The sequence below is a fragment of the Anomalospiza imberbis genome, chromosome 3 (genome assembly GCF_031753505.1).
Source record: "Anomalospiza imberbis isolate Cuckoo-Finch-1a 21T00152 chromosome 3, ASM3175350v1, whole genome shotgun sequence".
NCBI classification, from domain to species: Eukaryota; Metazoa; Chordata; class Aves; order Passeriformes; family Viduidae; genus Anomalospiza; species Anomalospiza imberbis.
In genome coordinates this window covers 112,472,927-112,499,564 of record NC_089683.1, presented here as the reverse complement: position 1 = coordinate 112,499,564, position 26,638 = coordinate 112,472,927, and the positions used below count along the sequence as shown (strand labels likewise).

The 26,638-nt window shown below is 43.5% G+C and overlaps 1 protein-coding gene across 4 annotated transcripts; it reads right to left on the bottom strand.

Annotated features, from left to right (window-relative positions):
• Positions 1-589: 589 nt before the first annotated feature.
• STON1 (stonin 1) lies at positions 590-24,196 on the bottom strand. 4 transcript variants are annotated; one of them, XM_068186542.1, is made up of 5 exons: positions 24,157-24,196; positions 11,501-13,477; positions 4,603-4,805; positions 1,321-4,228; positions 590-1,287 (listed from the first exon to the last, which is right to left on the bottom strand). In XM_068186542.1, the coding sequence occupies exons 2-4, from the start codon at positions 13,461-13,463 to the stop codon at positions 4,154-4,156; spliced, it is 2,241 nt and encodes a 746-aa protein (XP_068042643.1). In that variant the 5' UTR covers positions 13,464-13,477; positions 24,157-24,196; the 3' UTR covers positions 590-1,287; positions 1,321-4,153. The 4 variants fall into 4 exon arrangements, with proteins under 4 accessions (XP_068042643.1, XP_068042642.1, XP_068042641.1 ...); XM_068186541.1 differs by having other exon boundaries at positions 24,168-24,194; XM_068186540.1 differs by lacking the exon at positions 24,157-24,196 and adding an exon at positions 24,006-24,123.
• Between the last annotated feature and the right edge of the window lie 2,442 nt (positions 24,197-26,638).

The window sequence follows — 26,638 nt, the reverse complement described above, 5'->3', positions numbered from 1 at the left end:
TTACAAGATTATCAGCATGATCTCTTTGCACTTATACTGACAAAAGACCCAAATAAAATTATAGTTTCCATTAGGAGTAACAGCACTGCTTCAGAGTTATCAAAATTATTGCTAAGAACTAGTAACTGCAGCAGTTAGTTACTGCGTTAAGTCATAAAAAGACAAATAAATGCAAAACAGAAGTATGGACACCAATACCGCAGCAAAGTCTGCCAGGTAAAATAAACACAACCAAAAGTAACATGCGAAAATGTGTTCCGATGTAAAATACTTTTGGACAATTAATTCAGAATCTGGAGGAAAACAAAGCAAGGAGCATAAGGATGACAGTGGCTTGGTATCAAGCTCAGTGGAGTACATCATCATCCTCATTTCTTGAGAGTTTCTTCTTAGGGGCAACAGAACCATTGTTCCCAATCTCTGCAAAGCTTCAGCTGTGGCATCCAGTAACACCTCTTTTCTTACCCTTTGGGCTCTCTTCTGCTTGGAATAAGCAGGCATTGCAAGTTTCTTACCAACATAAAAAATCATCTACAGACCATTACCACTATTCCTTTCTTCTTCTTTTTTTGCCTCTCTTTTATTCTTAAGAGACTTTGATGCAGATCCCATTTTGTCAGTTAAAAGACTTGCACTGACTTCAATGGGTGTTTGAATCCAAAATTACATCAAGTACCATTTACCTGGAGTAATACAATTAGCACGAGAAAGATGAATGCAAAGATAAAGTCTGTCGGTTTCAGCAGATACGATACTTTGTAAGTAAGGCAAACACACTATAAAAATAGTTGTCCTCATTGATTCATCTTTTAAATATAAAATCTCCCAAACGCTGCTGGTCCTTTATGAAGGAAACACAGATAACATCTAAACACTGCCCTGAAGTAAATGTTAGTGAAATGTCAGCATCTTAACTGACCCAGGTAGTTGGAAGCATTTCAGTGAATGCAGGCGCTCGCTGCGGGAAGCAGAGATCAGACACGTGTGAAACCTGGTTCCTCACATGATGCCAATACCTCATGGGTTATTTAAAGCTCCAGTCCTTCTGCTAGCTGGACACTGCTTATGCATCACAACAGCTTATAGCAACTGTTCCTCATCTCCATTCCCCTTCCCAAAATTACAATTAGACTACTTGTAGCCGAGATTTCTGAAGAATTCTGAGCCCGTGTGTTTACTCAGTGTCAGCTGCTGTAATATTAATGGAAAATGTTAGCAATGAGTCTTAAAGTTAAGAATATTTGGTCAGTAAGTTATGCTCAAGACAACACAGAAGAAAGGAGAAGCCTGGTTATTTCTGGTTCAGAAGAAAGGAGAAGCCTGGTTATTTCTGGTTTGGCATGTTGCAACATAATAGGAAATTAGAATTTGATGGCAGGGAAAAGAGTCAGACAACCCAAATTTTCTTTCATTAAACTGCAGCCTATTTTTAAATATTCTGACATCAAGGCATATGAACATCAGTGTGAGACTGAGCAGGGCAATTATTCAATCTTAGGCTGCACTAATTGTCAAGTTTAAACTGAAAGCCATGTATTAAACAGAGTAACTTTCTTTCAATGTAGCAGTATTTCTGTGGAGCTAATTCCCTGTTATCCTGATCCAATTCAGTTTAAAGTTAATCATGAGTCTTGCAACCCTCAAATGAAAATCCAGGGGTTTGCAACACAGATAAAGCTGTAGCTTGACCTTTTTATGTTACTGAGTTCAGTAAGTCTGAATGATCGTTTGCACCATAACACCTTAATACAAGTGTCTAGCAAGAATGGTGTCTTGTAAGGTGGTCATTCATTATTTAAGCCACTCACTGCAAACAGTAGCTTGTATCTTGAAGGGTCAACACTACACAGGCTCCTTAAACACATCCTGAGACACAGCAGACACCTGAGAGCACAGCAGCAGCCACAGCTCCTGCAGGACCTGTAATACCACCAGGTACCCAATGCCCAGGAGGCGAGTGCTGTGAATGGAGATCCTAAGATGAAAGAGAGATGGAATGGAGATATTCAGGTTCCTTGTTCTTAAAAACTGAAAAACAGGGGCCAGCTGGGTGAGATGGAGAGCACCCACTGTTAACAGGCTTACTGAATTAGCTGTTTAATGCCAATCAAAACAAGTCAGCCTCAGACAAAGGTAACGACAGGTAATTGCAATGCATATTTTGCTTCCACTACCTCACTGAGCAAAGAGGTTAATAAATATTGTGGCTGTAGTACAACCATGGACTTCAGCAAACTGCAGAGCTTGCCATGTTGCCAAGTATAAACACTTTGCCCTGGTGGCAACGCTGTGCCCCTTAGTTCAGCTGAGCAGAATATAAAACAAAATTAAATATTAATGAAACACACCAAACATGACTTGAAGGTGCTAATGGCTTCTCAAGTCAAAACACAGACAGAGGAGGCAACAGCTGAGACATATTTGGATCACTACTATAGTCCAACGCTTGCTTAGATTTATAACAATATAATCTGCTAATAAAAAGGGATATATAGAGATGCCCAAATACCATAATAGTCTATTTGGGGATTTGGCAATGCAATACCCATAAAAAACCTGCCCTCAGGACTTACTACAGAATCTATTACCCATTTCATTCTCAGCTTCTGGATGGGGGGAAAAGTTTATTGTGATGAACTAGGTTCATATTATGGTCTTCTGTTTCCTCAGACTGGTAATTTTCTCTTTCTATATCCCACATATTTCTACTTTTGGGGAATACCATTTATCTGTATTTTTACACAGTGTTCATATAAACAGTTACAAGCTGTACAAAATATAAAGTGAGGCAGTGCTTTACTATATTTTTGTTCTCTACTAATTTTAGTTTGAAGTAGGGCTAATTTTAAGAAAACTGCAGCCAAAAAAAAAAAAAAAAAAAAAAAAGGGTATCACGAGCATTTTTTAAATTCATTGTATTGTTATAGACCTGGAATTACAGCCTGCAGAAAATGGCAAAGGAGATGATGGTTGAAGGGAAGTATTAGAACCTTTCCCTAAAGGCCAATTGTTTGTTGAAAACACAATTAACACATTGACATTAGTGATTAGTAGCTCAGGCTGCCTGATGAAGCATCACAGCTTCACGTCTCTTGTGACAGTCTATTCCTGCATTATTTCCCCATGGAAAATGCCTTTAGAGCCAGGAGCATGAAAACATCTCCCTTTCCATGCATGTCTTAAAAGTTAACTCAAAGCCACAGCTCCTGCAGTTTCCATACCAACATCTGGAACTTGCATCCTAAAGGAGACACAGAGCAAACAGCAGCAACCAGTCTTTTCTCCAGCTTGTGGGGGGAAACCTCCTCTGGTGTAAATTCTCCAAGCCTCAGCAGATGAAATGGGCCTGGACTGATTTAAACTCACTGAAAATCCGCCCCTCATCTCACTTGCTGCAGTAGTGAAAAGGAGCTGTCTAATGCTGGCACAGAAACTTCAATCACATCTGCCATATGTTTTTTTTTGCCCAAGAGATTTCTTTGAGTGAACCTAAAAAGTGCTGAGGAGGGAACAGTTGCAGCCACAGAAGAATAAAGAGTATTATTGCAGAGGACCCTTTTTCCCAATGAAATCACCCAATTTCCAACTCATTAATTAAGGCTCTTGTTGAGAATATTATTTGGACTTGTTCTACTCACATACATCAAGGGATGCCAAAACAGGAGGGACTTTAGTTTTCAAACAGCACTAAAAAATGTAATTGGTCCTTCTGGACCTTACACAGGTGCTGGTAGATCAATAAGCACTCTGGAAGTTTTCATTACCAAATATTATATGTCCAAGTGACAAGAACCCTTTGAGTAGTGCCATTAGGTTTCAATAGGGAGTATGAGATCATTCCCCAGTCACAACAGGAAAATAATTCCCCAGATACACAACAGGAAAATAATACATTAGAATCAGTGAGTGAAGTGCTCACATCCTGCTGCTCTGACAAGGAGACCTTACTCATACCAGGACTCCCATGACAGGAAGTTTACTGGAATGCAGGCCAGTCGAATGAGTACTGATTTGCAGACTCAAACCCATAAGCACTAAAAAAAGATTCAATGACCGTGTTTACCCTAAACTAGGTCACTGCGCTTCTAACAGTAGAATTTCCTATGTAAATTGATTCCAACTAATATCCTATGACAATGCATCCTGTCCTCTTTCATTGCATTAGGCAGTTGCCAGCCTTAGATGGGTCTTCTCCATCAAGCCTAATCCACTTCTTTTCAATTTCAACCTGGAGGTAGAAAACAAAAAACAGCAGGTAGAATTAGCAAATAATTGGACATGGAAAATGTGAACTGCAGCAACAGCATGGAAAAAAACTTTGACACAAAATCAAAATATTTCCAGACCAAACAGATTTCAAAACCACTACTCCCAAAAATAGCTCAAATGAGGAAAAAAAAAAAGCTGCATTCACTTTTCTATTTTTCAGTCTCATCTTTGATCAGACAAGGAATTATTACTTAATGATTCTTTTGCTCAAAGTCATTATAAAAAGTACATGCATGTTTCGAATACAAAGCATATTTGCTTTTCAAATACTGTTTGGGGGAGCAGGGAGGGACAAGAGGAGGAAAAACATGGAAAGCATAGCCCTGAGAATACCTGGCAATTGAAGAAAGCTTTCTGAACCACGTGTTTCTGGGGCTGCAGATCGCTCTCTATGCCCAGGGACTTCACCTCTGTTCCCGAGGCACAGGTGTCATGGACAACAAACTGGACAGTAGCAAATGGGTACCAGTCAGATGGTATCTCCTGGTCTGATCCCAGTTCCAGTTTGTAAGAGAGGCTGTGTGGATGATCCAAACCTTGGGAAAGAAAAAGAAAACCACCACACCATTAGCAATTTTTTTTTTCTTTGTTTAGGTTCATCTCCTAGCAAGAGAGCACAGATTTATCTTTTGTAAACACAGAGCTGTTGTTTGATACAAGGTTATTCTATCTATAATCTTTTGCTATTTGGGCATAAGGTGGCCCCTTGTTCATTTTCTGTCTGCTTCAGCACACTTGTCACAGTCATTGCAATTTTACAAATTAATTTACACAAGATTTACCAGATCCTTTCAGCTTCTCATTGAGAAAACATTACAAATGTAGGGCTTTGTTGCTAAATCCAAATTATTTGATGGAATCTCAGTATTCCCTTAAAAATGCATTTCTTAGTCTGACAGAAAAATAAAAACTGGAAGGTCCCAATGTAGCCAAGGCAGAGATGCTGCCCTGTGTCCAATAACCCCCTTTCCAGAGCTCTGTGCCATAGAAATTTTACTGCAGTGCTTATTTCAAGTACTACAGCTCTCTAGTGTACCATCATTTATTACACTATGTCCACAGCAGGAAGATAAAGGTGCGGCTCAGAGTGCTGCTCAAACAGGATACATCCCACCTGCCAGAATAAAGGCTACCTGGAGTCCCTGTCTAGTTTGGAAAAGAACATACCCCATTTCTTAAAAAAAAAAAAAAAAAAAAAAAAGTACTGCTAAAATAACTGTGGTGTTATAAAGCAGAGTCATTAAGGATTTGTGCAGCATATTCTGAATTACTTTAATCATCCTAGGGATGATCCTAAGGATCACTTGCTTCAGCATTTCTTACATGTGGCAGTGATAAGGGCAAGCACTTCTCCTGGCACACAGGAGCACAAGGTGAAAGCCTGCTTCCCAAAGCAACTGGAGTCAGCAGACTGACTGTGTGTGTGAAAGCAGGATAATACAATTTAATATAATGAAAAGAATCCTCTCCAAATTCTTCAGGGCAAAACGTAGCAATTTTGCATTTCTCCTTCTCTCCAGGATTTTAATCATCAGCATAGACAACTAACTATGCTTTGGCTGCAGGCAAGGAAAAAAATTAAAGAAAGAAGAAGAGAAAGGATTGACTGTATTTTGTCAAAGGCAAGCCTGGCAGTGTATATGTGGTTTTCATCCATTACACTGAATGGAATCTTGAAGTTCAGGAAAAAATGTCCCATTCTTTATGCACTGACTTCCTTCAGTGACAGGAATCAATTCCATATCAGAATGAAGGAAACACTGAAGATGGAGTTAACATTAACTGAGCTTTATCCATCCCATGGGAAAAATCATGCTAATATTCCGCATCCACAGGCCCACAGGCATTTTGTAAAGCAGAAATAAATAAAAAATCTGCACCTCCTTTGCTCTTAGGAGCCTTGGGCTGGGTGCCTGTCTGTGCTGCAGGTTTTCCCTGTAACATTACACAGACCTCTGGGCACACCTCAGGAGAGGGTCCTGCAAGGCACTGGAGCACAAAGATCCCCGGTTCGCAAGGAGTGCCATGCCAGGGGCATGCAGCATGTGGCTGAAGTCTCAGAACAATAACACAAAACACAGAGACAAGTAAAACTGTAACATCGGGGACTTTATTATGGAAATAGAGGAGGGAATAAAGTCAGAAATAAGGATTACAGCCACCTGCCAATGTCTTGAGAATGAAACTGGAGCACAGAACAAGCGTGAGGAGGAGATGGTGTTTCATCACTCATGTACCCAGGGACAGGCAGATCTCTGTACCTCCATGATGTGAGCCTTGTCCATGATCTGCTGCTGGTCACCTCTTGCTGTGCCCAAGGCCATTTCTGCTGCACTAACACTCTCTTGGTCCACAGTCCCTCTTCCAGACTGCCTGGACGTGGTGGAATGAGCCTCTGTTGATGTGGGCCTCTCCATCCTTGACTCCTCTATCATCCCAGCAACAGGACACCATGAGGAACATCCTGTTCCAGAGCCACACTGCAAGATAGCATGCCATCTGAACTGTGCTCCTTTTGGCTCCCAGGACCTGCTCCCCTTTCCAGTGGTGGTGCCAGGATGCAGCTTGGCAGCACACTTACTTGACCTGCTCTTCGTGCTGTTTGCTGGGTGGGCCTCAGACTGCACAGTGCCAGCCACAAGAGAAGCATCCTGGGCAGGACAGCGGGAATTGCAGCACCAGAATGGCATGGCATGTCTTGGCCAGGGAAAAGGCCAAGCCCTCTGGGGCTGTGGTTAATCAAGGATCTGAGAAAAAAGGGTTTGTTGCTTGTAACTGATTTGTGGTAGAAGGCAACCAGCGTACATCTAAGGGCTTTTGGAGATCAAATTCAGAATCTTCTTGAGGTTTTTTTGGGGGAAAGGCCTATGAAGAAACAAATAGCAATGGGAATTGTCTAGCAAATTATTCTGTCTTCTGAGAAATGGAATCCAGAAATAATCACTGCTTGGAATTTTCCTGGGCACATATCAGATGGTAAATGTTGGATAACAGATATCCACTTGAGTCCAGGCATACATGAGCCATACCTCTTGGGCTGTTGCAGAAGGTTTCCCTGCTGGACATGGCATAGTTGTGAGTCAGGACAATCCAAAGAAACCTCTGGGTTTATATTCCAGCTGACCTACAGCCATGAGGTGGTCTTGGTGCTGGGATGCAATGAATTCTGGGGTGCTTCCTTTTCCTTAGGTGGTAACCTGCAAAGGCAGAGACAACAGGTTTGGGATTTGGATAAGGATAATGCCTTGGGTCCTCTGGAGCAGCTTCCATTGGACCTTTTTGCCTATTCCTAAAACACAGGGTTCCCCCAGCCCATCTGTCATAGTACCACCACCAATGTCAGAGGGAAGTACTCACCCCTTCACTTGTGGAGAAGTTCTTCTGCCACTGCTGGGCTGTGCTAGGAGCGTAGAGCAACTTCTTCCCATCAGCTGTCAGACAACAAAAGGACTGACCAGCGTTTTGGAAAACTCTGAACATCCCCCTAGTTTTCACCTAAAACTGAGAAGTTCTTTTCATCTCCGCTCCATTAAACCACAAGGCTTCCCAGGCCTTGTGTTACATTGGAGTTAGAAGAAGAGAGGCTGTGTGTAGAAGATCCTTTTGCAAAATAAACTGCAATGCTGAAAAAGCCAGGTGTTGGCCAGAAGGAGAGAAAAGGTGGTGCTGTGGACAGACAGGTGGGATGGAGCAGGCACAGTGTGCTAAGGTGACATATTCGGACGTGTTCAAGATGACATATTCAAGCCCAGCTGTCCAAAATGTGTCCCATCAGGCCCTGTTGACACATGACCGCCTGGACTGATGAAATCAAACCACTCCTGAGAGGCAACCAGAAAAATCTGGGGAGATTACTGAGCTTTTACTATCTAATTTATGAGACAGAAACCCTGCAGTTTAGGTGTCCATGCAACTTGTTAAGACTTCTGTGAATTGAGAGATTTTAGTCTGCCCTAATCTGACAATCTGGCTCTAGTTTCCTAGAAGTATTCCAAACTCTTGCTCTCTGTCTACAAAGAATACCAATAAAATAAGCCAAAACAGACAAACAAAAGATCAGTAAAACTATGAAACTAGATTCCAAATATCATTTAGAATTCATATAGTATTTCAAAAGCAATCAATAATCCAACTTTGCACTTATTAGCACAATTTCACCCTTTTTCACCTTTATAAGTAGCATTCAAGCAACCTTGATCTGAGAAAGGCTCATGAAGCAAAGCAATTTAAGCCTAAATAATTTACTGGTTATCTTATTTATGTAATAAGTCTATTTTTGCCAAAATAGGTCCAGTTCTAAAACTCTTACTTTGAACATGAAAACATAAACAATTACTAAGGACAGATTCACATACATTAGGGTTGTTAGAAGTTAATGACTCCTGCAGCTATGTCTAAATGGGTGCATTTATCCAGCCTGCTGGGAGAAGTGCACAGGGAATAGAGGAGTGGGACAGTACCACCACCAAGCACCAGCTCATTGTGGTGCCAGTGGAGGTGGCTGGGCAGGGATGGAGCCCACCTGACAAAGCCATGGCTTTGAGTTTCCACCGGGGCAGTTTAGAAAATAAGAAAAGCAGCAGCACCTGGTGGTTCCTGGGAACCACATCACCTCCCACAACAGAGTCCATGCACAGATGCAGCAACAAGGCTGCCAGCAGCCGCAACCTCCTCAAGCTCCAATTTGCTGTCTTGTTTAATCCCTGCTTCCTCAGTGGCTCCATGATGCAGAATGAAGTAAGAAATAATCAGCTGAATTACTGTTGCTTTACACAATGGCTCAAGGATGGAGGTGTCCTAGCAGGAAAAATCACAGGGCTCAAATTTACACAGAAAGTGATTAAAGCACAGTGCTTTGCAGTTTAATCTCTCCCTTGCACCCTGGGAACTCCCTGGGAAGCAGCTGACACAGCTTCTCCACTGCAAAGTCTGGCCCCAGTACTGTGCTAAAATCATAACATGTTCTGCATTTCCTTACACAATTTCACAAACATAAGACTCAGTTTGCAGAAATTTCACTGGATCAGCCCTTCAAAGCTTTTTTCCTTTCTTTTCTCTTTTTAAAAATAATGCTAAAATTCTGACTCCAAATGCAATATCTATATATCTGAATAGGCACAGGCAGCTTTTAAAAATCTGGTGTTTCTTGCAGCTGCTACTGACTTCACTTGGCCAGCACTTTTCCAAGAAAACACTTCAGTAGAATCCAGTGGATATTAACATATTTCAATGTCTATAAATGGAGCCACAATATAACTGTAAGCAACCTTTCCTTCTCCCTTCCTTTTTTTTTTTTTTTTTTTAATTTTAAGAAGCCTTGGACAAAGGGTTTTTAAAAGCAAAATCCTCAGCTGATTTTTCCGCCTGCGGTAAACACATTATGAAAGTTTACATATTTCTATTAGTTTGACTGTCTCCAGACTTTTGGCACGCCTTGGGACAACTCTATTTTTAAACTCTTAAGTGTGTACAGAGCACTTGATATAGAGGTTTAAAATTTGACTGGGCAGTATTACTAGCAAAATGTTTTTTCAAATGCACGAACATTTCACAGAGACAAATGATTCTGCAGATCTCAGCTAGAGGAATTATTCAAATGTCAGAAGTTTAAGCTACTGCAAGAAACTAATGTAAAGCTGTGGAATGCCTCAAAAAAAAAAAAAAAAAAAAAAACAGTTCTTCCTTTCAAATAACTTAAATCTGAAGTTAATTATGCACATCAAATCTTCAGGTGAAAGGACTGCAGGAAATTTGGAAGACTTACAATCTTCTTGTAAATTGCCTACCTTGCTGACTTGATTTTACAGAAGCAAACCTACATTAAATAGCAAAGAATACTAAAAGCTACCCAAACAGTCCTTGGGAAAACACATGGGTCATAGCAACACGGCACAAATCTCTGAAACCTGGAGCACAGGAGCGGGATTTTGAAGACCTGAAGAATCTTCTTCTGCCTCCTCATTCTCCTACATCTCTCCACTGCTCCTCTGCCCTCCCTGTCCATTTCCAGCCTCCCCAGCCCATGTCCTTCTCTTCCTTCCCTCTGTCATTGCTCTTCCCCCACCATTAGTCCTGGCTTAGTAGTAGAATGCCTGAAACTGGGACTTAAGAGGGTAAAATCTTTTCTGGACATTTTAAAGAGGCAGTTAGCCCAGATAGGATAATACAAGACTAGTACAATCCATATGTTAGTAACATACAGTTACCCCTTTTTCAAAAGTACAGATTTTACAGATATTTTACATTAAATGCTTTAACAGGTGCCCTTGTCTTACACAGATCCCCAAAGTCTCAGGTACACATAATGCAAAGGATCAAATGTCTTCACTCTACAGAACATGAAGCGGGATATTTATTCCTCAAGAATTTTTATGCCTTTAGAAAAGTACTATGTCTTTAGAAATGTACCGGTAATATGACTAAAAATTGGAATTTTAAACCCAAGTATTTCTATTTTTCTTCTTCAAAAAGAAGAAAATTCCTATTTTTCTTCTTCTATTTTTCTTCTTCTTCAAGTATTTTCTCCTTTAAATTAAAGTAAATTAACTACTTTCATGTGTGCAATTAAAAACGTAGCTGTTTGTACTGCTACCAGTTTTCAGTGAGAAACCACCAGAAAAAATGGGAATAAAGTGGGAGGCTTTTCTTGTCAGAGCAGTTATCGCCATGAATGTACAATCTCAGTGCACAAACCCATGAAAGAGGTAATAGAAACCAGCCTTTGCAAGAGCACAGCACTTCCTACGGCAAATTTAACCACAGCACCTTCTAGTTCTGTGTCATACCTACCATTTCTTCAGTGATGCTAGAAAGCCAAGACCCAGCAGTGACAATACCACCTTTTCTATTAGCTGTGTGGTGCTGGGTGAACAAATCATTTTACCAGCTTCTTCTTCCCATCCCACCCATTTCCCAGCTGGTACAAGGGAAGCATAAACCCTTCCCTCAGCCTTACTACTACAGACTTGAGGTTTACTCAGAATGCTCAGCTCTGCTTCCATGATACCACACACCTGAAATGACTGACAGTACACTTGCCTCCACCAAATAAATTACAAAATCCTGGTTTAAAGAAATTGGTAAGTCTGTATTCTCTTTTTCCTAAAAGATTATTCTGGCTTCTACCAACAGCATCCCACAGATAAAAACCCAAGCCGCAGCAGCTGATGGAGGTACACAAGCATGAAGCCAGTGAAGACACACACCCAAGCCCCTAGCACAAATTATTTACTTGAATTTTTATCTGGAAGCCTGTCAATCTTCCACACCACGGCCCTGTAGGCGCTCTCGTATTTTGCTGTTCCGACCGAGACTTGGATTACGGGATCAGATTCAACCTCATGCAAAGCCCCAAGGCATGCTCTCCTATTCATTTTTGCTTTTAGGGACTTCTGCCTTTGGAGGTTCATAGTCCAAAGTGCTTTGATCCACTGTGTGGGAACAGGAAAGCGTATCATAACATTTTCACAGTATTTCACAGAGGGTAAACGTGTCGGGATCTGAGCAGTTGAGGACATGTTTATGAAAGCCTGAAGTTCAATGTATGCCCCCTGAACCACCACTGCAGCCTTCACAGAAAAGGGAAGGTCTTGCCCATTGTAGCGCGTCCTGAAACGCATCAGTTCCAGCCTGCAGGCGTCCGGGGGTGTAAACTTAATAATCCGTGACTGCTCAAATTCCTGTGCTTTGACACAGTTATGGAAATGGCAGTCGAGAATATCGATCCACTTCTTCTCCTGCTCCTTCTCAAAGTAACGCTCGTCCCTCTTCTGGAGCTCCAGGTCGTTCAGGGTTAGAAAACACTCGGCACCGCCATTCACGAAACACAGGCAGTAAACGTGTGTGATGACCGCACTTTCTACAAGTTTTCCTTCTGCCTTAGTGACTTTCCCCCAGAAGTTATCCACTATTTCCAGAGTCATTTCTTGCTCTTCATAATTCCTCTTTTGTCTGGAAACAGTAGGAAGTTTCATGAGCTCCTCCTCGACCGTCACGAGGAAATCGGTGAAGTCGTTATAATCGGTGGTGCCCAGCTTCAACATCTGCTCCACCTCTGGCTCATGGATCACCTCTACTTTGGGGTGGTACCTCCTCTTCTCTGTGTAAGACACGCACTCGATCTTCACAGTGTGGATTTTTCCTGAGACATTGTAGCTCTCCAGTTTGGGTTCAGACAGCTTGCACTGCGGCTGCAGCTGGAATTCCTTGAAAGGTTTCTCCAGGCCCTTTTCGTAATACATCTGCAGCACCCCTCCAGCCAGGACGCTCAGGTAAATGGGGCCCCACTGCCGGGATGACATCATGTTCTTCTTCTCAGGAATCCTCAGCATGAACGGCCACCCATCTGATTTCTGGCTCCTGAAAAGGCTGCGTGGGATGGTGGGGGACAGCCTGTGCCATGCGTGGGTGCTGGAGGTGGGTGGGTTTTCCACGGCCTCACAGCTGTCAGCTTGCAGGTGTTCAAGCCTCTGACAGATGTAACTGAAGGAGCCCTGGTTAAGGCTTTTCTGATCATGACATGTTTCTTTGTCTCTAGGATGACACCCACTCCTGTCAAGCACTTTGTCCTTCCTGTGCATGCTAACATTAGCTGGCGACATGCTGAGGGAGCACCCTTCCTTCCAAAAAGGACTGGAAAAAGCACAGTCACTGTGGAAGTACGGGAAGTGTCCTGGAGCCAGCTCCTCGCAGCTTCCTGGTGGGTTAGGGCTTCCTTCATCTGCTGATTTGGAGACCAAAGTCTTACCTGGATGGTCATTAGGGGAGGGGCTCAAAGGAAGGCTGCTCGGTTTCTGCAAGGCTAGGGATGAGCAAATCCCGGGGGATGGAGAAGGGTTAACATTTGATGGCCATTCAGGGATGGGGTAAAGCATGTGAATCCCAGACTTTGGAATGCAGGGGTTTCCTGGGTAGTCTCTGGTAGGTGTAGTAAGTGGAGAGTTGCTGGGGGGTCCAGGACTTAGGTAGAAATCAACTACAGGAGATGAGAGCGGAGTGCTGCCTGTAGAGGATGACCTACTTGGAGACTCATGAACACTGGACAGGTTGAGCTTAAGGCCATTTGGTTTGCAGCTGCTCTGATTGTCAGGTTTCTGAGGTGACTGGAAGAGAGGCTCGTCATCAAAGGTGACCCAGTTTGCTGGATTTGGGGAACACATCTTGTAGGAGAAACTTGAGGCACTTGCACAACACATCACCCGCAAGCCATCTGTGAAGAAACAACAAACATGAATCGAATCAAACTCAAATCACACAAATCCAATGTATTTTGTTTTACATGTATAATCTGAGATAGCAGTGTGGAAACTGATACACTGCCCATGAATCCCCACTGCTCTCCCAGGCTGGGGATTGAAGGGAGCTCTAAGCTCTCTGAGCTGTTCAGAGCATCTGATGTAGAGAGCCTCTCAGTCAGAGAGAGCAGAGTGCCCCACAGCAGTACAGGACTGCTTGAATAATACTTTCAATTTCATTATATACAACATAATTCTATACAGCTTATGCATCACTTTGAATATGGACAGAGATTTTTCCATACTGGGCATCTGCTCCGGGTGAGGTTTCCCCTCCCTCCTCCATCAAAAAAACCAAGCATTTTACTAAGAACGGTGTAGCTGTTTCCAAAAATAGAATCAGAAGGGAGAGAAGGGATTATTTTTTTGATGAAAAGCTGTAGCAACTCAGTGCTGATGGCAAAGGTATACATCCTGCTGTCATCAGGGCCAAAGCCTGGATGCCTGCCAGGCCCGGGCAGGAATCACTTTACATCAGTTCCTTCAACCCAGGCTTACGCTCTTGGAGACTGGACATGTTACATGGAAGCATTGGAAAGGCATTAAACTTTTAAACAAGAAATTAGCCCTAAGGATGAGCAGTACATTCCTGCTGAGGAGTAGACTGCAAGCCTCCGCCGCAGACAAAACGCTGATGAAACACAAGTCAAGGCCAAGTAACAACACTCGCATCTGCCAAGCACTGAATTGGCTGGTGGCCTGGAAAAAGGACAGGTCTTCAAACCAATTAATAAACTACACTTCATCAAACAAAGTGTCTTTGGTAAAGGGCTCAGCTGGATGTCCTCTGAGCAGGACTGCAACCAGTAAATCATTAATCTTGCCTTCGTGGTTCTAAATTGTGCGCTGAAATTTAAATGCTCGTTGCATCCTTATGCAGGGCATGTTGTCCCCAAAGGTTTTCCTCCCCACTGCTCCTGCCTGATGAGGGAGCAAGCAAAAAAATGCCAATGCCTGAGGAGGAATGGAGTACAATGAAACACCAGGGGGGCACATATAAACATCACTCATTTGATAGCAAGTTACTCTTGTTCTGTCAGAACACATCCACATTTGCCTGAAAGCACAAGGAAGGCGGAGTTCACATAGACAAAAACCACCTGCATGTACATTACTCCGTTAATTAATGTCAGCTAATGATGACTTAGAGCTATTGCCCTTCACGCACAGACAGCCACAGTCAGGCTGTTTAATTGCACAGCACTACAGAATCACATAACCATAAAAGCCATTCTTTATCTGTAACAAGTAGAGAACAGTTCACTTCTAGACATGCTGCAGTTCAGCCAAGTGAAACTTGTGCTACAAGTCTTTATTTTTATCATTACTCCATTATTTCTGGGGCAGTTTGTAGCCAGTAAGAAAGTGCCATAAGCTGCGGCACAGTCTGCTTACTCTGAGGCTGAGCAACAGAGAGCTCTCAACAGAGAGGGACTCCGGTCCTTCATTAGTTTGTGAACTCTCGACCTTTTTGTTCAGAAAAAGTATTTGCACTATGCTAGTTATTTTATAAGCACTCTAATCACCACTTACAGAAAGAGAGAGAGAAAAAAGGAGCAAACAAGTACAAATTACCATCATAGCTCAGACGCACACAACTACCAGTGTATCCTTCACCCACACAATCACTTCATCATAAAGAGCAGCAATGGGAAGAAAAATCACAGCTATTTGGTCTCTGACTTGGTCATCATTTTTTCCTCCCATATCACACCCTTCTCCTCCTCTCCCTTTGGTTGCCACCATGGCTCTTTCAGCATTAATTATTCCTAGAGCTGAAGTTTCAAAGTTTTCAGCCCTTTTTTCAAAGCCTCATTTGTTAAGAGCAGCTAATGTGATGCTGCTCGGGGTGTGGCTCTTTCCTGGAACAGCTGGGACACTGGGGCAGCCTGGTGGACAAGAGAACATAAGGAAACAGCCTCAAAGGCTGCCATTAAAAACTCCTCTGGCATTTACAAGAGATAAGGGATGGCCAGAGAGAGAAAAAAAACCACGCTGTGGATGGGAGAAAAGCCTTTCACTGCAGAGGGGCTCTGGGGATGCTGCCACAACCCTCCAGTGTGACCGCAGCCATGCCCAAGGGGCAGATCACACAACACTGAGATGCACCAATGGAAAAGAAATCATAAAATTTGGTGTTTACAATAAAGAACACATTTGCAGACTGTTTCCCTTTCTTGTTAGAAATGGAATTTTTCAGTGTCCTTTATTATTCCCAGATGTTTGGGGGGTTTTTTTGTTTTTTTTTTTTTCCCAAGGTCTGTTACTATTCCCTTTTTAAAATGTGATGTTGCAGATTATTTGGCAGGGTTCTTTTTTTTTTCCCATTACAAAACAAAAAGATGTTTGAACTCCACCTGCCGAACATTTAACTTCAGTCAGTAAGTGTCAGTGAAGAAAACCACTTTCCCAGGTGGAAAAATGTGGAAAAAACCACTTTCCTCTGCAGTCACAATACCCTGGGTGTACCTGTCAGAGGCTGCAGCTTTCAGCTCTCGTTGCTGTTGCAGCTACATGGGAATTTTTTAAAAGAAAAAAAGATGCTGATGATAATAAAAACACACATGCAAGAAGTGTTGGAATAGATAGTGGTTCCCCTACTGTTGCTCTCTGATCTCCAAAAATGACTACTAGGAATGGAGGACAAAAGCCCAAATGGAGTTTTACAAGTTGATTGGATAATGTCATGCTAATAAAAGGAAATGCAACCTCTTGTGTGTTAAGGACAGCATCACTCATCTAGCATTTAAAAAAAAAAATCAGTCTTAGGCTGCTTTACTCACGTGTTCTCTGATTCTTTTACATCTGCACAATGCAATAAAGTAATGCTTTCAATTTCTATTTTGTCCTAAACCGTGATCCAAATTCCTTCCTATGAACTGGGACGTTTTTCCTTGGAATCAAAATAAAATTCAGGCTTCAGGATGGATGTGTTTTGCCTCCAAAAAGCAAAAGTCTCCCATGGGACCCACATAAATGTAACCCAAATGCTTTGAGTAAAAGGAAAATGATACAAGACACCACTGATCACACACGTTACGTGGCCTGTGAAATTTAAATTACAAGCACGTGTGGTACCTTGTTCAGATATGGGGCAGGAAATACCATTTTTAGGGTATTGAAACTTCCAGTAAAAAAAGCTGGCTGAAATAACAGTTTCAGGGGCATTAATTCCAGTGAACCCAAAAGTTGCAATTCATTTCAATTCATCCTCTTCTGCCTGAAAACAATCTTCCCATTTATCAGATTAACACACTCCCTCCGCATTTAATGAGCAGCCCTTGCAGCTTAATTTCTTCATTTTAATACCTTGAGGATGGAAAGAAGAGAAATCCTATCCTATTATTGACAGATTTCATAGGCTGCAGCTATCACTGGGTCCTTTGTTGCTTCAGAAATCCCAGATCAAATCTGCAGCAAAAACACAACTCAACTTTCATGCCTTGCTGGGGGATATTGTTACCTCTTCCTACACTGAGCACTAATAATAACTCCCTACTCACTCCAAGGTGCAACTCAAGGTATTGGCTTTGGCACTTTTAATCCAGACGCACCTGGGTCCTCGGAGAGCTGAGGCTGCCGACGTGCCACCAGCAATGTCCCCAGCACGCTGCGACGGCGCGGCCGTCTGTCGCCTCCTTCACAGCAGCAGCAGCAGCGCTGAACCAGCCGAGTGCACGACTGGAACCCCTGCACAGCTCGCTCTCAGGGGCCTTCCCTAAAATTTGGCACCAATTAAAACCCTTATGTCCAAACATAAAGGTCCTCTTTTAAAATAGTGGAGGAGCATGGGGTCAGCTGAAGAGGGGCGTCAGGGAAACGCCTCCCTTCTGCAAAGCATAAAGCAAGTAAATGCAGTGTTTAGTAGACAGCACTCACACTCCCAACACACAGAAAAGCATAATTTTATAAATACATTCCTTATTGCCTCTCTAGCTCCAGAGGCCATTGCAGCTCCAGAACTGTTAAGCTACACATCCTCTAGACAAATTCCCTTTCTAACACCCAAGCACGTACCTTATGTGTGCCACTTGTTCAGTGGGGTTTTACTGGGTAAACACCAGCCTCAATACTTGCTCCAAGCTCAAAAAAAAAAAAAAAAAACAAACCACCCCAGATTTATCTACATACAGTGTGATAAAAGAGTTAATTAGTCCCTTCCAAATAAGCAGAGGTCTTCACATGAGCTGCTCTGCTTGTGGACAGTGCCTAGTCATTTTTATTTCCACCCTTCCAGAAAAACTATGGTCCCCATACACTACTACAAGTCAGTTTTATTTCCAGGAGCAAGGTTGTCTGTTGCATACAGGCCATACAGAAATGTAATGCAAAGCTCTGCATCCTGTGCATGCTGTGGTGAAGCTGTCCCATAACCACGGCACGAGTTGTTGCTGTTCCTTGAACAAACACCCAGACAATTCTTCAAGCATTTTGCCACAGAGTGCAATAGTCTAGCAGGGAAGTACAAATTCTCTGCAGGTTAAGCAATAAAGCACATATGGTATATAAAATACCCTAAATGTTTCTAAGCCCTTGTTTTATCCAAGTAAAACATGGCAGATTTATCTCTGTGTTTTACAGCCATATTCTTTGTGTCACTGTTTTGGTTATTACTTAACTCTGAAAAAAAACAAAAAAAAAAAAACTTGAAGCACAACTTCTGCATAAAATACTGCTTGATTTATGATGATTTGCCTCAGATTTTACTTTGATACTACATGTGGCTGCACTTCTATTTAAATCTGCTTTTTCCATCCTAGATACACACAAAAAAAACTCTCCAGTCTATATGTCTGAAATAAACATAAGCAAAAGCCACAACTGATGGAAAATAGGAAATTCTTGGCATTTTCTTGTATTTGGGATATGGATTAAGCCTCCCACTGCATTACTCATTTTAGAAAATAAGGAACTGGTGTAATAGTCAAAAATACACCGACTTCAAAGTGCAATGTGACCTTTTATTTACATTGCTCACTCTCTGGGGCATAGGCACAGCTGGGAGAAGTTCAGAGCTTACAGCTAATCTGTTTAATTTGGAATTCCTTACTCTTGGCCCCGAGAGCTGGAGGAATTAAAGCTTTCAGCTTTTGACAGTGTGCACGTCCCCAGAGCAAAGGCAGGCCCAGCTCTTGCAAACATCTCTCGCTGCTGCTTCTTCCTGCCTCGGTCACAGGGGGGTCACAAATCAGGTGTTTGGTATTTGAAGGCACAAGCCTGAAAAAATGGATATTTTAAAGGGTATCAACACAACCCATCACAATTCCCAAGCAGAGACAACACTCACTTTCCTTGACAGGGGAAAGGGCTGGGCAGAGGCTGAAACACTCTCCAGTGAGGATGATGTCCCAGGGTCAGGGATGATGGTGACAGCACTGCTGGTCCCTGCAGGCTGGGAGAGCATCTGGGATCCAGCCAGGGGGGGATCCTCCAGGCACTGCACGATGGAGGCCTGAGGAAATTCCAACTGCTCTGCCTCTTCATGCTTTATAAGGCTGTGAGCTGATATGAGATTCTCAGCAGAGGGAAAACCTATGGGATGCTCCCAAATGGAGAATGAAAGAGAAGCAGCCAGAGTCACATCTCTGGTAGCTGCTCAAGCCTGCTCAGCTGTGCCTGAAGTGGATCCTCCCCAAAGAAGTAGCTCTTCTTGCTGACAAGAGGAGGAGGTTGGAGGGTGAGGATCTTCCACTGGATGTGAAAATTTAGCACAGCTACTCAAAACAATTCCCATCTTTGCCACGGATAATCACTCAAACCTCAGCTGTTAGGCACTGTAAAAAAACTCCTTTTCATGTGCAGATCCATTCTGGGAGTCCTTCCCTAACACTCAGACGTGAAGTCATTCCAAAGCTGCCTCGAAAAGACAACAAAACATCATGCATGACTGGTCTTGTGTGTAACACCATCAGCTTCAACCACTCCTGCCACACACATGAGCCGCGGTTCCCACACCCTCCCTCACCCCGCTCCGCCAGGCACACCAGCTTTGTCCCTCACGGTTTGCTTAGTGGGGAACAGGAATCAAGGCAGAAAAGCCTAGAGACATTTTACTGGAAGCGTCTGTATGATTTTATGGAGACAAACCAAAGGTATTTCCTAAAGAGATGGAGAGATTTTTGCAAACCACGGCCGCACAGCCACCTGGGATCTGCACCCTCATTCCTCTCAAGGATTTTTTTGCAAAGCTTGTTATCAGGGACATAGCTTTCAAAATGAGATAACATAAACTAAATAGAATAAACTAAAAATAATATTTTTTTTAAATATATTTAAAGGAAAAAAAAAAAACTAAAATAGAGATCCAGTGTAAGTGCCTTTTGGAAAGACGCTGGAATGCAGAGCTGAAGCTGCAAAAAGCAGCAGAGTCCTCTTACCCCACAGGCCACCTCTCTCACCTGAGGGGAGCTGTAAGGTTTCTTTCAGCAGGTCCTGCACTACCTGCTGTGACTCAGCCCGTATCCAGGCACCTCACAGAACACATCAACCAGTGAATATGACAGCGCGGAGAAAGAAGTCAGGCAAAAATCAGCCTCCAGCTACGAAACATCCAAGGCTCACAGGCTTGCAACAAGCACTTTCTAACATAAAAAACAGTTTTCCCAAGCCACAGCTACGTGTAACTACTTTGTTTCGGGGAGATGAAATAACAGCTTAAATCACACCATAAACCGCATAATTCTGGTACACAAAGAAGAGCCACAGGTACACTTAGAACTGGTTTGTTTTTCCTTCTAACGTAACCAAAGCAATAAAAAACACATTTATCTCTGGCATAGCTGTAAGAATAGCAACAGCAGTACTCAACACGAGTCTGAGCACCTTTCTTGAGTACATCAGTTCTAACTTCGCAGTCAGCTCCTGCAGATGACACCCAGCAGAGCTCCACCCCAGCATGCTCCTGTTTTCTGGGCAGATTCCCTGTCTCAGGAGGGGACAGACTGTCCCAGGTGTCACTAGCACAGGTCTAGTGGCCCGTGGTTCTGTGCATCTTTGGGCTCCAGGCTGGGAACAGAGAAGGCAGGACAGGGGGCCCCTGCTCATGCCCCGTTTGCTGGCAAATGGGATGGCCAGGAAAACCCTCAGGAAGACACAGTCTGCTATCAAAGGCAGGAGGAACAGTTTTACTAGCTCAAATTAGAACTGGATTAAATCCTGAGAACCACAAAATGGTTCTCTATGTTTTAGTGAACATCTTTAACAGAAAAAGCTCATTTTTCCTAGAAGAAATAACAAAAAGGCTGATGAAATCAACATTAACTACTTCTGGATATCACAGTGCCTTCTAGGACACATCACTTGTGTGCAAGAGGTGACTGCAAGGTGTGATGCAAGACATGATTGCATCTTCTCAAAGCAAAACAGTTACACATAGCAGTGTATTGTGAAACTTCTCTGGTTTTTTTAATGTTAGGAAGTGCTCACTGCAAACCTGTGACCCTTCAAAAGTGTTTTAGCTGGAGGCTGTGCCGTTGCACTTAATTCCTTCCCATTCTCTGCATAGACAAACTAGGCAAATCGTATTTAATTGACTCCACTGCGTTCCTGTCACGTGTAAAACACACTTCCCACAGGGCCCACTCACATTTAGCTCCCTGGGCTAGTCCTGCTTCATCCTCTGAATCACACTCCTCTCCAGCATCACCACAGTGGTGGCAGAGCTCACACTCCATAGGCACATTTTGGAGAGCCAAGGGACAGTAGGGGTTCATGTAAACTGTTTATTGACACCAGCTGTCCTTTTACTGTACAGAAGGTTTGTCGGGTTCTTTTAATAATAATAATAAAAAAAAATGCTCTGCCCTAGAAGAGACAGGAAAATAAATCTATTTTTATTTGCAGTATTTCTGCAGGTCACTAAGTTAATGGAATATTACTGCATCTACTGAAGCATTTTTTTTAACTGTGTTTAGGAAACATGCCATCATTAGGAAGGCACGCACATCCCACAGATGTGCTCTGGTCACTGCAGCTCTGCACAGGACTCTGGCAAGTACATTAACATCCCAAACCTCTCCCTCTCTTCTCCCCCTGGGCAGAGACAGAGATTTATAATGGACTAAGAAGCAGCAGAAATGCAGCTATGAGTGGCTGTCCCACTTCTGTAAGAGCAACAACTTTTTTTTTTTTTTTTATTTGATGAAGCAGCTCTCTGGATTAAAAAAAAAAAAAAAAAGCCTGAGTACTTTGGCACACGGATCACGTATCAAAATATTAAGCTGGCTGTGGACAGAAAGAAGTTTAAGCCTGGTCCTCTGCTAGTGTTTGCAGTGTCCAAGGGAAGGGAGGGATGAAATGCCACAAAGAATACACAGCACAGAAGAGCACTTTAAAACTCTTGCCTCTAATCTCAGAGTAAGAAATAAAAGATAGGGAAGCTGACAGAAATACAGTATTTAGGAAAATCACTGAGCAGCATAATAGCCTTTTTTTTTTTTTTACTTTAGTTTTAGTTCTGAGTCAGTTTTTATATCTGCCCTTAAAAGTGCCTCATGCTTTAGTGCCCAACAAACACATGGCAATACCTCCTGGAGTGTAACCCATGACAGAAGATTTGTAGAGGTCTTCTAAACGTGAAAAGTACTGTCTGGCAGCTGTCAGGAACATTTTCTGAGAGAACAGCTCTCACCTGATCTGTGGGACACTCCCCTTCTCCCTGCTTTAAGGCTTACAGGAATACTAGCACGAAGGAGAAGATGTGCTGATTGAATCCTTGTTCATTTGGGTACAAGTACTGTTAATAGCAACTGCTGACAGTCATGTCAGAAAGTGTAACTCATAACACAGACACCAAAAAAAGCCTCTTTTGGGTTCCTCTCCAAAAGCCTTTTAAGACAGACACGTGGGCAGCCTGCTTTTCTGAAGCAGAAAACGTCAGCTTATATTTATACCAGTCAAAAACAGAAGAAAAGGAGTGGAGGACTAGAGGGATATTGTTTACCCAAACACTGCCCAGGACTGTGCATCTCTGTTTTCATGTTGGAGTTAATGTCCACTCACCAATTCACTTACAAACCTACACTAACTTGCTATTCAGAGATCATCAGCAGGCTGGGCCACTAAGTTTACAAACCCCAAAACCTTTTGAAGTGATAGAAAATAACACTTACTACATATTCATGAGGGAGAAGGAAAACAATCAAAGCCGAGCATGAAGCAAGGACCTCATACCTGCCTTGGGGCAGGTTTTCCCAGGGGTACAATCTACAACTCCAACACCAGGTAAATGCAATCTGTGGCCACACTCCCTGTTGTACAAATTACTCCTAAGCTCAGCCACAGCTGGTTACAGAGTGCAGAGCTGAGCTCTCCTCCACTCACACACAGAGGCAAGGAGGCAGCTAATCTTTCCTCACAGCGTTTTCTCCCATTGCACAAATCAGACAACATACACTTTTCTCTTCGGCTACTGCTTTTTCTTCTTTCACAGCTACAGAAGAGTCTCAGTCCCCAGACAGGGCAAAGTGAGTTAACACCAAAATGTACAGCTCGTGTTTAAAAGCCCCAGGCTCCAAAACTTCTGTTCCCTCCTCCCCAGTCAGTCATTACCACTCTCCCCAAAAAAAGCTAAGTCCTGTTTACAGAGAAATCAGTCAGGGTTTCTCCACCTAACAGAAAAAACACTGGGGAAGCATAGAATTGTGTAACTTTCCCTTGGGTCCGTAGAACAGCTTAGTCAGCAGTTTTCTCAGCACAGTTTTTTTCCCACAAATATCAGAACAGCTACACCTTAAAAAAAAAATACTTACTGCAAAGCCCCCCTTCGGTGAGCACTTACCTAAAGCCAGGAAGGGGATTTTTTCTACAATTTTTTTCTCATTTACACTGTCCTTTAAACTCCATCCCCAGGGTCTGCACTAGGGGGACGTGTGGTCAGTGCAGCTTGAACATCCCAGCCCTGTGCAGCACATCCTCTGCATCCCGTGTGTTTTCCCAAAGCCCTGCGCCCCGGCTGCATTTATGGGAGAGATCTCTGCAGCCACGCTTTCAAACGCCGCGACCCTACGTGCATACTTTAACATCATCAGCCGAACCACTAAGAAAACATGAGAAAAGCTCCAGGAATTCAATTCGCTTCGAGTATTAAAGAAAAACACTCCTCGCTTGGCCCAGTCTCCTCCCTAACAAGGCAAAAGTCATGGGAATGCGATCCCTTGGGATGCCGGGCACCCAAACCCTCCCGATTTCCACCGTGATTCACAGCCCCGGGTGCCCCTGGGCAAAAGCACCCCCTTCTCCCCAGTGCTACGTGAAAAGGAGAGGAGAGGAAGAGGAGGAAAGAGGGGAAAGGAGAGGAGAGGAGAGGAGAGGAGAGGAGAGGAGAGGAGAGGAGAGGAGAGGAGAGGAGAGGAGAGGAGAGGAGAGGAGAGGAGAGGAAAGGTAGAAAGAAATAGAAAAAGAAAAAGGAGCCAAATATTTTGGTTAAATGTATCATGTTCTTACACCGAAACAAAAGAGCCCCATCCGCCGGCCCGTTTCGAGGCAGAACTTGGTGGCTGCGCCTTCAACTACCGGGAAAATTCCGCTTCGGGCGGAGTCCCCCCCGTGCCCCGCTCCTCTGGCCCGGCTGCCCCGGGGCAGAGCCGCTCCTTACCCGCTCCTTACCCGCTCGGGTCCCGCTCCGGTCCCGCCAGGGCCCGCCCGCCGCCGGCAGCGCAGCAGCGGCCGCGGCCGGGCCGGGGGCGGCGGCCAGGACAGGCCCCGCCCGGCGCATCCCGCGGGAGCATCCCCCGGGAAAGGCTCGGCATCGGCATCCCCGGGAAAGGCACGGCATCGGCATCCCCGGGGATAGGCACGGCATCCCCCGGGAAAGGCTCGGCATCGGCATCCCCGGGAAAGGCACGGCATCGGCATCGGCATCCCCGGGAAAGGCACGGCATCGGCATCGGCATCCCCCGGGAAAGGCACGGCATCCCCCGGGAAAGGCTCAGCATCGGCATCGGCATCCCCCGGGAAAGGCACGGCATCGGCATCCCCCGGGGCAGCCAGCGCGGACGAAGCTCCTCCGGGGACAGGAGATCCTCCGAGGCTTGGGAAGTGTCCGAGTAACTGTGGCAAGCACAGGGTTGCCCTCTCTCTCTCAGGGTTTTTCATAGAGGAGCACAGAGAGAAAGAAAGAAAACAATTTCTGTTTCTGCTCCTTGTTTTTCCCATGTGGAATGTGTTTGGAGAATTTTTTCTCCAAACAGTTTACCTGGGGTGGTTGCTTGGTTGGATTCTGGTGAGGATTGTTTGAGCTGATGGCCAATCCAACCCACCTGTGGCTGGACTCTCCAGAACAGGGTCATGAGTTGTGAGTTAGTTAGATATGGTAGTGAGAAAAGCAGGTTTGTAGTTTTAGTATCTTCCTTTACATAGCATATTAATGTATTATAAATTAGTTATAATAAAGAAATCATTCAGCCTGCTGAACTGGAGTCACACATCATCATTTCTTCCCACCGGGTTCACCTGCATTTTACCAACAGGATTGTACAGTTGTGTTACAATAATTGTACAGTTGTGTACAATAAATGACCAACAGGATTGTACAATTGTGTTACCTTAAAAGTCCTTCTTATCCATGCCCCTCGGCGTGCACCCAGCAGAGGTGCAGAAAGGCTGCTCCCGAAGGAACACACGGGTTGAATGTGGAGGATGAAGAGGGGGAAACCACCTATAAAACCCTCCAGAGCGTTCCCAGGGACACGGAGCAGAGCTGCCAGGGACTGCAGACACCCCAACTGCCCGTCTGAAAGGCTTCCAAGTAGCAGGGACAGCTCACTTAGAGCAGCGAGCTCCAGTTTCTTGTGTAATCCATCCTGAAATCTTTGTGAAGCATTATACATCCATTTCAGCTCCACTGCTTTCCAGTGGTTAAAATTTTAATATTAAAATTGTATTTTAATAAGGAAGGACCTCCTTCTGCAAACTGGGGGGTGGGTTTTGTCCCATTATCTCCTCTGTAAAGTTTTCTTATGTTTTCTGTGAAAATGAAGCAATCCTACCTCTTTGTTTTATGCATGGGGAGTACTATTTAGGCTCTGTCTGCATTTGCAACAGAAGTGTTCAGTACAGTTTTCCCTACAAATAAATTCTTTTATAAGCTTAACACTATTACACAAATTGCACTAGGATGAACACTGGCCATTTGTGGTTTAAAAAGTTCTGTGCATCTTTTCTTCATTTTTAAAAAAATCCAGTGCCAAACTTAGCAGGGAATTTTTTCACCATAATTTAACCAGTAACTTGCAAGCCAGTGAATTGTCACATTCTTCTCTCCTTGAAGGCCTTTTCTGAGCCCTGCCAGACTGAAGTCTCCAGGCTGAGAGAACAGGCTTAGGCAGCTCCACCTGCCTCCCTCCTCCCAGCAGGGCAACCCTGGAAGTGCCAGAACCTTATCCCAACCTCTTCCCTCAGGAATTCCATCCCTCTGAGTCTCCTTGAAATCCAGGCCTGGTGTCAAAATTGTATTTCCATAAAAGCTGCATCTTCCATAAACAATTCAATCTTCTGCCTTCTCCCAGGCCACACTCGACCTCTTAGCCGAGGGAGCCAGTGGATCAATACCTCCTGTTCTGCCAAAATGCCAAAAGGAGTCCTTCAAATTCTCATGCACTCCTGCACAACATTCAATGAAACCTTTTTTTCTAGCTCTTCCTAATGGTTTTCAGGTGGGAAGGGTATAAATTTCTCTTACCTCCTTATCAAGGCATGCGTATCTAAAAGTAGATCAGATTTTCCTTTGCTGAGACAAGTGTATACATTTTCAAGACAAGACTATTCTTCTCCAGTAAATTCTGCTATCATTTTCTCTTCCAAAATAATTCAGTGCAATATAAACTCAAGCATCAGGGGGAAAAAAAATAACCCTGAAAGTGAGATTTAAAATTCCTTAAAATAATTTGACTTTGATGAATAGTAGATGCAGAACAAATTACAACTATTAAAAGTTATTTCTACTGTAAATACAATTTGAAGAGCATTTCACATAAAGATACAGTATTATATGTTGCTGGAGACAGTTATAAAACTCATTCAACATTTTACAACACTAACAAATTCAGTTTACATTGCTGACTGTATTTATATTGATC